Consider the following 11,628-nt stretch of genomic DNA (forward strand, 5'->3'; position numbering starts at 1 on the left):
CTCCTTCGGGTACCTCCCACACAAAATTTCGGAAAAGTTCAGTTTAGGACCAGCTCTCGAATCGCTTTGATTTTTGCTGTAACAACTTGTATTCACTGCCCCCCATACGACGGTACAAGTTTCATTAGGGGCACGCACATACTTCCTGACAAAATAGCCCTGTGACACCGTGTGTAGTTGTTGGAGCGCAAGATAACACTCGAACGGATCTGTCGATTCGGTCCAACATTTTGCCCAAACTTAGTTTAAGTTGGAAGATAAGCTATAATTGGTCCACTCCGGCAGCTACCTCCCCCAAAAATTTTAAAATTTCAAAAAGTGTGCTCACGATAACTTTTGAATAGAGTGACCGATTTGGTCCATACTTTGCACATTTCTACTAGACATAGATGAGTTTTCAAAATGGACACAATCGGTGCACTCCTTCGGGTACCTCCCACACAAAATTTCGGGAAAGTTCAGTTCAGGACCTCCTATCGAACCGCTTTGTTTTTTGTTGTAACAACTTGTATTTACTGCCCCCCCCCCATACGACGGTATGGGGCAAGTAAATGCTTCCTGAGAAAATAGCCCAAAAGTTGTAAAAATCCCTATGATACCATGTGTAGTGGCTGGAGCGCACTATAGCACTCGAAACTTAGTTTCAGTTCGAAGATTGGTCTACAGCTTTCAGTACTTTCACCAAAATTTAAAAAAATGTCACTAAAATGGTATGCACGATACATTTTCTCGAACGTGGTAACCAATTTGGTCCAAACTTTAGATCTTCTAATATTTTCTAAAATGGCAAATATTATTCCTCTCCTTAAGGTACCTCCCCTGTAAAAGTTCACAATTTTTGTTTATGCGCAGTTTAGGGTCTGTTCGAAGATCCTTTGGAACTGTATTCCGATGCTATTCGTTGTGGTCCTGTTTACAGCGATATTATGTTTTCCGTGGACAAGTTCATGCTTCCTGACATACTGGTCCAAATGTTATACAATGACCCACTGAAATGACTAGTGAGCGCGATATCTATCGAAAAGATGCACTTTCATAATGGACTATGTCGGTCCATTCCGTCAAGTACCTCCTCCGCAACACTTTTGAACTTTAATCCTAATCTACATTTTTGTCTGTAGGTTCAAATTTTCAAAAAGGCCCACACAATTCTGAAAAAACCCTAAATACATTCGATCTGTCCGTAGATGAAAGTTTCAATTCACATAGGCTGAGGGTATACCTCTGTCGGTAAAGCCGACTGATACTTTTGTACTTGTTGTGTTGGTCATTCTCACCCTCGCCGTTCCATGCCCTCACTACTTTAAACTTAATGGCATTTGAGACATAATACGCCATGGGCTTAGTCTTTGTCAGACTAGAAAGATTTAAGTAGAGTAGAGGAGATCGTCTAGTCCCTCTGCAAGGGGAGTGCCATCGTCCTTCTACTTCCAGTGGACGGTATCTTCTCTTCACGTTTATCATCTGGTTGCCAAAGTTTTTGAACATTCATTTCATCTCGATTTTATAGGCATGTCTCTCGAAACGCAGTACACCGCCGCACAGTGGTTCAGAATCGTTTTTTCCTGGTTAAAACTCTGTAACTTTTAAACCGATAGAGTTATTTTCATAATTCTTTCTTGGCTGTTTCTTTCTCCAGAAATGTGCAAAAATTACGTATTTTCGAAAATTGGGAAACATTTTTCTTCTTTAGGAGCTCGCCACGCCCACACCTTCCAATATTTTGATCTAATTGTTCGCTTTAGTTTCAATATGTTTATTATCGAATCTAATATAGTAATTTGTTTGGTTTTAGGACCAGGACCGGCAGCTACTTCACTCGGAGACCTTGAGGTCCATTGTCATCATCCTTAAATTTAGCTGTATGTTGTGGTTGTTTGTTTAAAGTTGAGTGTGGTGTTGATGAGTTGTGATGAAAAATAAGCTGTTGTGTGTGATGACTGGTATATTCTGTGTTGATGTGCGCTGGTTGGTCTATTGCAGATTAGTTGATATGCAGTGTTGTGGTGTGATGAATGTGATGAGTAATGGCTATAGGTGTGTGCCTGCCGAGGTTGTTGTAGATGCTGGATTGAGGTTGTTTGATGTGAAGAAAAAGATGTACTGTGGATGTGGGTGTGTGGCTGCTGAGTCCATGGTTCAGAGATGAGCCGGTTATTATCCCCTGTGTGAAGAAGAATAAAAACAAAAGATAAGTTTTGTTTGCCAAGCCATGCAAGATTTTTGGCAAATTGGTATAAGTAGATGGGGTCTATGTCGGAGAAGAAAGTCAGAGTATTTATCTCATATCTACCGAAGAATCGATGTCTCCTCGTGAATAGCGAGGGGCACCTACATAGTAGATGTTTGACCGTCTCTGTTTCTTCTGGGTCTTGACATAGCCTACAATAGTCTACACTATTGTTGTCCCTTCTAGAAGTTAGGGACCTGACCATGTTATGACCGGTAATGAGTCCTACAGTGGTCTTTATCCCTAACTTATTTAGTGAAAAGAGAGAATTGGTTCTATATTGAGAGTAGCTAAGCCAGATTGCCTTGGATAACATACAGCCAGGTTCCCTTTGCCATCTTTGCCCTGCCTTCTCAAGAAAGAAGACGCGAAGTTTTCGGATGTAGTAGCACTTTGGTTGTCAGGTAGATGACTCAGCTGGTAAGTCAATCGACTGAGAGCCACCCCTTGCTAGTTCATCCGTCTCTTCGTTTCCCTCTATATCTATGTGTCCGGGAACCCAGCAAAGACTAACGATATCACGTACTTCAAGCAGAGCGTTTTTGCAGTCGAGGATAGCTTTTGAATTTATGGTCCACGACTTGAGGGCCTTAAGGGCCGCTTGACTATCGACAAAAATAGTCAACGGTCCTATAAGGCTGCTCCCAAGTTCTTTGACCATCTCCACTGCTTTCCTTATTGCCTGAAAAACGCTGCAATTATCATTGAGTTTGAAGGATTGCTTAATTGGTGGGTTTTCGCAGAAGTAGATGTGTAGATGGCCAGACCGCCAAGAGGAGGGCTACCACTAAACCAGGCATCCCTGCTTGGGATTGTGACGTTGATTTAATTGCGATTTAATTAACTTAACTTAAACGACGAGTTGTATAAATAATTCACATTTACATTTTCTTCATAACTTTAATGAAGCATCCAATAACAGAAACTAGTGTTGATGGATTAAATATATTCGTACATATTATTCATATTGTTCTGGTATAAAAAAGGAATACGAAGGAAATACGAAAATTGCCCTCTTCATCTCTCTACCCGCTAGCAATTCCAATAGTCGCAATTTAAATAGTCCTAAACTAGAGTTAAGTGGTACTAGTTCACAATTGACCCATAAGTAATGCGAAGGGAACCAATTGACACCTATATATCCCCAAGTAAACGACGAAGCGTCAGTTGTGACTTTTTACCACCACTTTTTTATAAATAAACTGGTGTATGACTGTAAACCTGGAACTAGTACAATACCACCTACAGGTAATGCATAGAGTGTCAATTGGTTACCTCCTATGACATCCCCATGCTAAAGTTTACAGTTGATTGCACTGTGATGGGTCAGAAGTGGAACTAGTTACTGTAACGCTGAGAATCGACGAGTTTCCGATGCCGAACTAGTCCATCTCCCACGCGGGTATATAATCAGTGATGTGATTGGATCCACTAAACTCAAGTAAATCGGTGAAGGGGGAGAGGACCTTTGCATGTCCACATCGTGAACACTGCCACACACCTGCCTCTCTAAGCCTGAAAGCCGTCCTCGCCGCCTGAAGGTGGATAGTGATGTCCAGAGGTTGGAGATCAAGTATCACATTCAGGGCGGCTTGAGGTGTGCTTCTAATGGCACCAGAGATTAGCAGAGACGCGGCTCTTTGAACACTAGAAAGATTGGACAGAAGTGCACTGTCCCCGAGAGCATGCCACCAGACAAGCCCACCATAGGTAAGAATGGGGAGAACCATCGTATCATACAACCAGTGTATGATCTTTGGTCTGAGACCGCAACTTTTACCAATGGAGTTCTTGCAGGAATAGAATGCCATAAAACCCCTCTTAACCCTCTCCTCAGTATTCCTTTTCCAATTTAAACGTTGGTCCAGGATAACACCGAGGTATTTGGCTTCCGATGAAAGTTTTGAAAGCTGGACGGTGTTGCCCAGCTTTGATAGCGGGAAATCGGGAATTTTGCGCTTCTTCGTGTAGAGTACGTGCTCAGTCTTTGTTGGATTCACACCAAGTCCATTGGTGCGAGCTCAGCGAGACAGCTGCACTAAAGCACGCTGCATAAGGTCTGATATGGTCGGCAAGAATTTGCCGCTTATGAGGATAACAACATCGTCAGCGTAGCCTATGCCTTAGTTGGTAATTATAGTAATTAACAATCGTTGACAAAAAAATTGTGGTTTTGGTCAGAAAAATCGATTTCTAAACCACTGTGCGCCGCTTCGGTGCAATGAGCTACGGCCTCGAATTTTTCACGTCCATGATCTGGTTTTGGTAACAAAGACTTTTCATTTTGCTGCCATATCCTTTGACACCCCGTGCGCCATCCATCTTATCATTAATTACCAACTTTAATATGTCACATTCCCAAGATGTTACAGTAATGGTAATTATCGCCCACGAGAGTGGCAGAGGTCACATGCGGGACCAGCCCATTTAGCTCACTGCTAATCATTGCAATTGGTCCACACCTTTGTAGGTTGTGATTTATCGTTGCCCATTTTCTCAATGGTTTTCTGATGGTGTTCATGTAGTCTGTCAGATCCCCTACTGTAGTCAAATTCTGTAACTCCTTTTTTGAGTTACCGACAAAAATCGGTAACATTAAAATGTTTATAATTCCAACCAAAGTAAAGTTGACAGAAATTCCTACCGATAGCAACAGTGTTGTCAACTTTTATTGATACTTTTCATTCATAATTTTGCGTTTTAATTTTTCCTATTTTTGTCGGTAACTCAAAAAATTCGTTACAGAATTCCACTACTGGTGTCGATCACAGTATAGCACAGTTCAAACATGTATTGCATTTTTGTGTAGCGACTTCTTTCATGTATCCGAGGCCATCTTCCTCTTTTGATAGATTCGAGATTTCTTTCAGAAGATTCAATGTATTCCTCACCTTATTTATGCCCGAACTCACTGCGTCGTCCTCTGCCAAACTTTTCTTTAAAATGAAACCTTTGCGTGCGTATTTATGAGACTTACTCGAGTGATTTGAAGGTGGAAAGCTTTTCTGTTCTTCGGTGGTTTCGCAGTAGTTTTCTCCTCGAGATATCTTATACCATTTTTCCCCTGTTTTCTGGAAAATGGAGGGTGCACGCCTTTATAGATTGTGACCGAATTTCTCGTTAACCATTTTCTCAGTGGTTTTCTGATGTTCTTCATGTAGTCCGTCAGACCCCTTACTGCTGCCCATCACCAGATAACACAGTTCGAACTTGTAATGCATTTTGACGTAAATAGATAACGACTCGTTTCCTGTATCCGCGGCCATCTTTCTCTTTTGATAGATCCTGGATTCTTTTCAGAAGATTCAGTGATCCTGCTCACCTTTTTTATGCTCGAGCTCACTGTGTCGTACCAGTATATGTGTATGCTGTTGACTTAGGCGAGTTGTGCCTATGTGTGTTTGTTGCACGGTAGGCTGCGAGATGTTGCCAGATCTTCTGGAAGCGTCGGCGACGACGACGACGTCACTCGTAGAACCGTAATCTAAACAAGCCCTGTTTGATTTGGTGCAACTCGTATCGGGGAATAAAACAACACGGTGCGCCTTAACTAATTTTAAATGGAAGGTGCTTACACCTGGGAAGTTTTTGCAGATTTTGAAACTTCAATGCTCATAGATGAGAAATATCAAGAAACAAAAAAATCGCCGGAGGGATTTTCAAATAAATCGCGATTTAAGTTCACATTTTTAGGGGTTCCTTAGGTTTTCAAGATTTTGCTTGCAAACCGCGAGTCGTATGTAAATATTGTAGCTGTGAAAATTCTCCACAAGATTGACCTTTATGATGTTTTCGTAAAATTTACCGTTTTTGAGATATGGAAGTTCAAATTGCGACAATTCAAAGTGGGACAAGTCTCCTTATAAAACAATGTTATGACTGCAATTTCCCATCTTAAACGTACATATATGTCTCAAATATGGTACAACCTAAGAAAAAATAAATCAGCCAATCTTGTAGAGAATTTTCACAGCTACAAAATTATCTTTAGTCCCATTTTGACATGACTTGACATGCATGAAAAATGTGAACTTAAATCGCGATTTATTTGAAAATCCTTCCGGCAATTTTTTTTTGTTTCTTGTATGAGCATTGTAGTTTCAGAATGTGCAAAAACTTCCCAGGTGTAAGCACCTTCCATTTAAATTTGGCTAAGGCACACCGTGACAAGCTTTCGAGGAAATGAGGAGTTTTGTTTAAGATCTCCTTGCGTCATATTCCTTTTAATGGTCTTGGATTTCCTTTCAGAATCCACGAGTCTATTCAGAAGATTCAGTGTCGCCTTCTACAAAGGACTCTCGGAACAGTCTACTCTATGTGGATATAGACGAGGTTTACCCGGGACTTTTGAAGGCGGGAAGCTCTTTTTCTTCTTCGGTGGTTTGTGATCTCCGTGGGAACATCCTACCACATGTTTTTTTCTGTCGCGTCTAGTTCTTCTTCGTTAAGCCCCTGGCAGTCACTTCTTATTTGTTGTGAGCTTTGCGATCCTCTCGCTCACTTCGGCCACCATCTTGTGAACATCTGCTTTAGTGGGGATTTTTACAACGGTTGTGCTTGTGTTGTTATTGCTGTAGGATTCGAAGTCAGAATCGTTTCTTGACAACCTGATGATGATGAACTTCCCCTGAACATCTCGTTCTCCGCCTCCCATTTGCGTTCTTGTAACAGTACCTTGTAGATTTGCTCATGATCGTTGTATGGTGATAAATTGTGAGTCGCAGGTAGATCTCCATTTCCCGCCTGTAATGAGTTATTTAGGCCCTGTACCGTTATTTTGATTGCATTTTCCTTTTAAGGTTTTTGCCTTTTTTATTTTTGGGGAATGGATAACTCCAAAATTTTCAGAGGCAGGTGTCTTTATTTACCACAGTTGAGGAATCATCCGTATATAACAAAATAAACTGTCTTCCTAAAAGAATTTAACTTCAAACTTGTCGGAAAGGAAATACGAGCATACAGCTGTGTATAAGTAAACACGCTTCATTTAGGACATTCCCTTTTAAATTATGTTTATGATAGGACAGGTTCGCTTTGCATCTTACAAACAACATAATGACCTTGGTGTACAATATCTACAGTGTAGTGTCCTACACATTTGGTGGTAATGCTTTAAATGGTATTGCCTTTACAAGTGTCTCTTTAGTTTGGGGGACATTCTACCAAAAAACGAGTAAAGGCATCGAACACAAAGCTGACTACAAAAAAATAATATCCTCACATTCCCTTTCCAAACTAGGCGGCTTATTATTTGTTAAGCTTTATTTATGTTGGCAATGATTTAGTTCTCCATCTTGTTGTCGTTGTTGTTGTTATTGTTTTTGTTGTTGTTTTTGTTAACGAAGACGATTAACCACTTATTGATTTATTACTTAAGGTGATGGTCTTATACAGCACAAGGAATTACATGATGTCATACGTGCCTGCATGGAAGAGAATGGCATGGAATTCTCTGAAGATCAGGTAAGAAGAAGATGAAGAAGAAGCAAGCATAAAACAGCAATAATCATAATGATGATTTATTTGTAAGCAACAATTGCCAATTGTTCCGTCTTTCCAATTTAAACACACACTCCACACATTGACACGTAAAGGAGTTTGCATTCTCAATGGCCATTCAAGTCATAACCACCAAACAACAATGTGTCCCAATGGACAATTGGATGCAATGGCCAAAAATAAAACATTCATAAATGACAATAAAACATTATTTCCTATTTCTTGCCTTTCTTTTTTTTTGCCTTTTTTTCTTTCTCTCTGATGATGCTGCGATCGACCGTCTGCAACCTGCGCATAGATTGAAGATCTAACCACAGCCATGTTTGAAGATGCCGATCCATACAATCGTGGCGAGATTACTTATGAGGCTTTGAAAAATCAATTACATAAACATGGTGGCCTATTGGAGAATCTGAGTATAACGTGGGTTGTAGTTCTCTGTCACTTTGTGGCGAATGGAGGTTAATTAAATATTAATGTTGTTGTTGTTTTTTAGAATTGATCGCTGGCTTGTACCAATGGCCCAGGATACTCCACCGGGTAAAACAAAATCAAAGCTTTGGAATTCCATACCCATTCCCCATCAATTGACACCGGCCTACATGCGGAATAACCACGTCTTTGTAACCTATCTTCTGGTCTATATAGCCATAAATGCCTGCCTGTTTATATCCCGAGCCATACAGTATCGAGCGAGTAATGGATTTGTTATTGTGGCCAGAGCGTGTGGTAAGTTATGGAAATTTGCAGAAGACTGTTAAGGAGTTCATGGACCACTGTTAAGAGTTTTATGGACCACTGTTAAGGAGTTTATGGACCACTGTTAAGGAGTTTATAGACAGCTGTAAAGGAGTTTTTAGACGACTGTTAAGGAGTTTACCCACGACTGTTATGGATTTTACAGACGGCTGTTAAGGAGTTTACAGACGACTGTTAAGGAGTCTATAGGCGAATGTTAAGGAGTTCATGGACCATTGTTAAGGAGTTTATAGACAACTGTTAAGGAGTTTATAGGCGAATTTTAAGGAGTTCACGGACCACTGTTAAGGGGTTTATGGAGCCCCGTTAAGGAGTTTATGGACCACTGTTAAGGAGTTTATAGACCACTGTTAAGGAGTTTATGACTCCTGTTAAAGAGTCTATAGGCGACTGTAAAGGAGTTTATAGGCGACTGTTAAGTAGTTCATGGACCACTGTTAAGGGGTTTATGGACCACTTTTAAGGAATATATGGACCACTGTTAAGGAGTTTACAGACGACTGTTAAGGAGTCTATAGGCGACTGTTAAGGAGTTTATAGGCGACTGTTAAGGAATTTATGGACCACTGTTAAAGAGTTTATGGACCACTGTTAAGCAATTTGTGGACCACTGTTAAGGAGTTTATGGACCACTGTTAAGCAGCTTGTGGACCACTGTTAAGGAGTTTATGGACCACTGTTAAGGAGTTTATGGGCCACTGTTAAGGAGTTTATGGGCCACTGTTAAGGAGTTTATAGACGACTGTTAAGGAGATTATAGGCGAATGTTAAGGAGTTTACAGAAGACTGTTAAGGAGTCTATACGCGACTGTTAAGGAGTTTATGGACCCCTGTTAAGGAGTTTATGGACCACTGTTAAGGAGTTTATGGACCACTCTTTTGGAGTTTATGGACCACTGTTAAGCAATTTGTGGACCACTGTTAAGGAGTTTATGGACCACTGCTAAGGAGTTTATAGACCACTGTTAAACAGTTGGTGGACCACTGTTAAGGAGTTTATAGACGACTGTTAAGGAGATTATAGGCGAATGTTAAGTAGTTTACAGAAGGCTGTTAAGGAGTTTACAGACGACTGTTAAGGAGTCTATAGGCGACTGTTAAGGAGTTTATAGGCGACTGTTAAGGAGTTTATAGGCGACTGTTAAGGAGTTTATGGACCACTGTTAAGGAGTTTATGGACCACTGTTAAGGAGTTTATGGACCACTGTTAAGCAATTTGTGGACCACTGTTAAGGAGTTAATGGATTACTGTTAAGCAGTTTGTGGAGCACTGTTAAGGAGTTTATGGACCACTGTTAAGCAGTTGGTGGACCACTGTTAAGGAGTTTATGGACCACTGTTAAGGAGTTTATGGACCACTGTTAAGGAGTTTATGGGCCACTGTTAAGGAGTTTGTGGACCACTGTTAAGGAGATTATAGGCGAATGTTAAGGAGTTTACAGAAGACTATTAAGGAGTTTACAGACGACTGTTAAGGAGTCTATAGGCGACTGTTAAGGAGTTTATGGGCGACTGTTAAGGAATTTATGGATCACTGTTAAGGAGTTTATGGACCACTGTTAAGCAATTTGTGGACCACTGTTAAGGAGATTATGGACCACTGTTAAGCAATTTGTGGACCACTGTTAAGCAGTTTGTGGACCACTGTTAAGGAATTTATGGACCTCTGTTAAGCAGTTTATGGACCACTGTTAAGGAGTTTATGGACCACTGTTAAGGAGTTTATGGACCACTGTTAAGGAGTTTATGGACCACTGTTAAGCAATTTGTGGACCACTGTTAAGGAGTTTATGGACCACTGTTAAGCAGTTTGTGGACCACTGTTAAGGAATTTTTGGACCACTGCTAAGGAGTTTATGGACCACTGTTAAGCAATTTGTGGACCATTGTTAAGGAGTTTATGGACCACTGTTAAGCAGTTTGTGGACCACTGTTAAGGAGTTTAAGGACCACTTTAAGGAGTTAACGAGTTTACAGACGACTGTTAAGGAGCCTATAGGCGACTGTTAAGGAGTCTATAGGCGACTGTTAAGGAGTCTATAGGCGACTGTTAAGGAGTTTATAGGCGAATGTTAAGCAGTTTATAGACGACTGTTAAGGAGTTTATAGGCTAATGTTAAGGGGTTTATAGGCGAATGTTAAGGAGTTTATATGCGAATATTAAGGAGTTTATAGGCGAATGTTAAGGAGTTTATAGGCGAATGTTAAGGAGTTTACAGACGACTGTTAAGGAGTCTATAGGCGACTGTTAAGGAGTTTATAGGCGACTGTTAGGGAGTTCATGGACCACTGTTATGGGGTTCATGGACCACTGTTAAGGAGTTTATGGACCACTGTTAAGGAGTTTTTGGGCCACTGGCAAGGAATTTATGGCCCACTGTTAAGGAATTTATGGAGCACTGTTAAGGAATTTATGGACCACTGTTAATGGGTTTATGAGCCACTGTTAAGGAGTTCATGGACCACTGTTAAGGAGTTTATGAACCACTGTTAAGGAATTTATTGGTCACTGTTAAGGAGTTTATGGACCACTGGTAAGGAGTTAATGGACCACTGTTAAGGAATTTATAGGCGAATGTTAAGGGGTTTATAGGCGAATGTTAAGTAGTTTACAGACGACTGTTAAGGAGTTTATAGGCGACTGGTAAGGAGTTCATGGACCACTGTTAAGGCGTTTATGAACCACTGTTAAGGAGTTTATGGACCACTGTTAAGGAGTTTATGGGCCACCGTTAAGGAGTTTATGGGCCACCGTTAAGGAGTTTATGGACCCCTGTTAAGGAGTTTATGGACCACTGTTAAAGAGTTTATGGACCACTGTTAAGGAGTTTATGGACCACTGTTAAGGAGTTTATGGACTACTGTAAAGGAGTTTATGGACTACTGTTAAGAAGTTTATGGACCACAGTTAAAGAGTCTATATGTGACTGTTAAAGAGTTTATAGGCGAATGTTAAGGAGTTTATGGACCACTGTTAACGAGTTTATGGACTCATGTTAAGGAGTTTATGGACCACAGTAAAGGAGTTTATGGACCACTGTTAAGGAGTTTGTGGACCACTGTTAAGGGGTTTTGGACCTTTGTTAGGGAGTTTATGGACCACTGTTAAGGAGTTTATGGACCACTGTTAAGGAGTTAAT

At 40.7% G+C, this 11,628-nt stretch overlaps 1 protein-coding gene across 6 annotated transcripts in view; it reads left to right on the forward strand.

Moving 5' to 3' along the window:
* The window catches only part of Nox (NADPH oxidase), a 74,701-nt gene that overhangs the window by 51,792 nt on the left and 11,281 nt on the right, over positions 1–11,628 (forward strand). For all 6 annotated transcript variants that reach the window (XM_073988093.1, XM_073988090.1, XM_073988091.1 and 3 more), the window contains exons 8-10: positions 7,608–7,693; positions 8,028–8,152; positions 8,226–8,458. In XM_073988093.1, coding sequence (XP_073844194.1) covers positions 7,608–7,693; positions 8,028–8,152; positions 8,226–8,458 — 444 coding nt within the window. The remainder of the gene's footprint in view (positions 1–7,607; positions 7,694–8,027; positions 8,153–8,225; positions 8,459–11,628) is intronic.

Source organism: Musca autumnalis, unplaced genomic scaffold (genome assembly GCF_047663935.1).
Source record: "Musca autumnalis isolate F117 unplaced genomic scaffold, ASM4766393v1 scaffold_5, whole genome shotgun sequence".
Lineage (NCBI taxonomy): Eukaryota > Metazoa > Arthropoda > Insecta > Diptera > Muscidae > Musca > Musca autumnalis.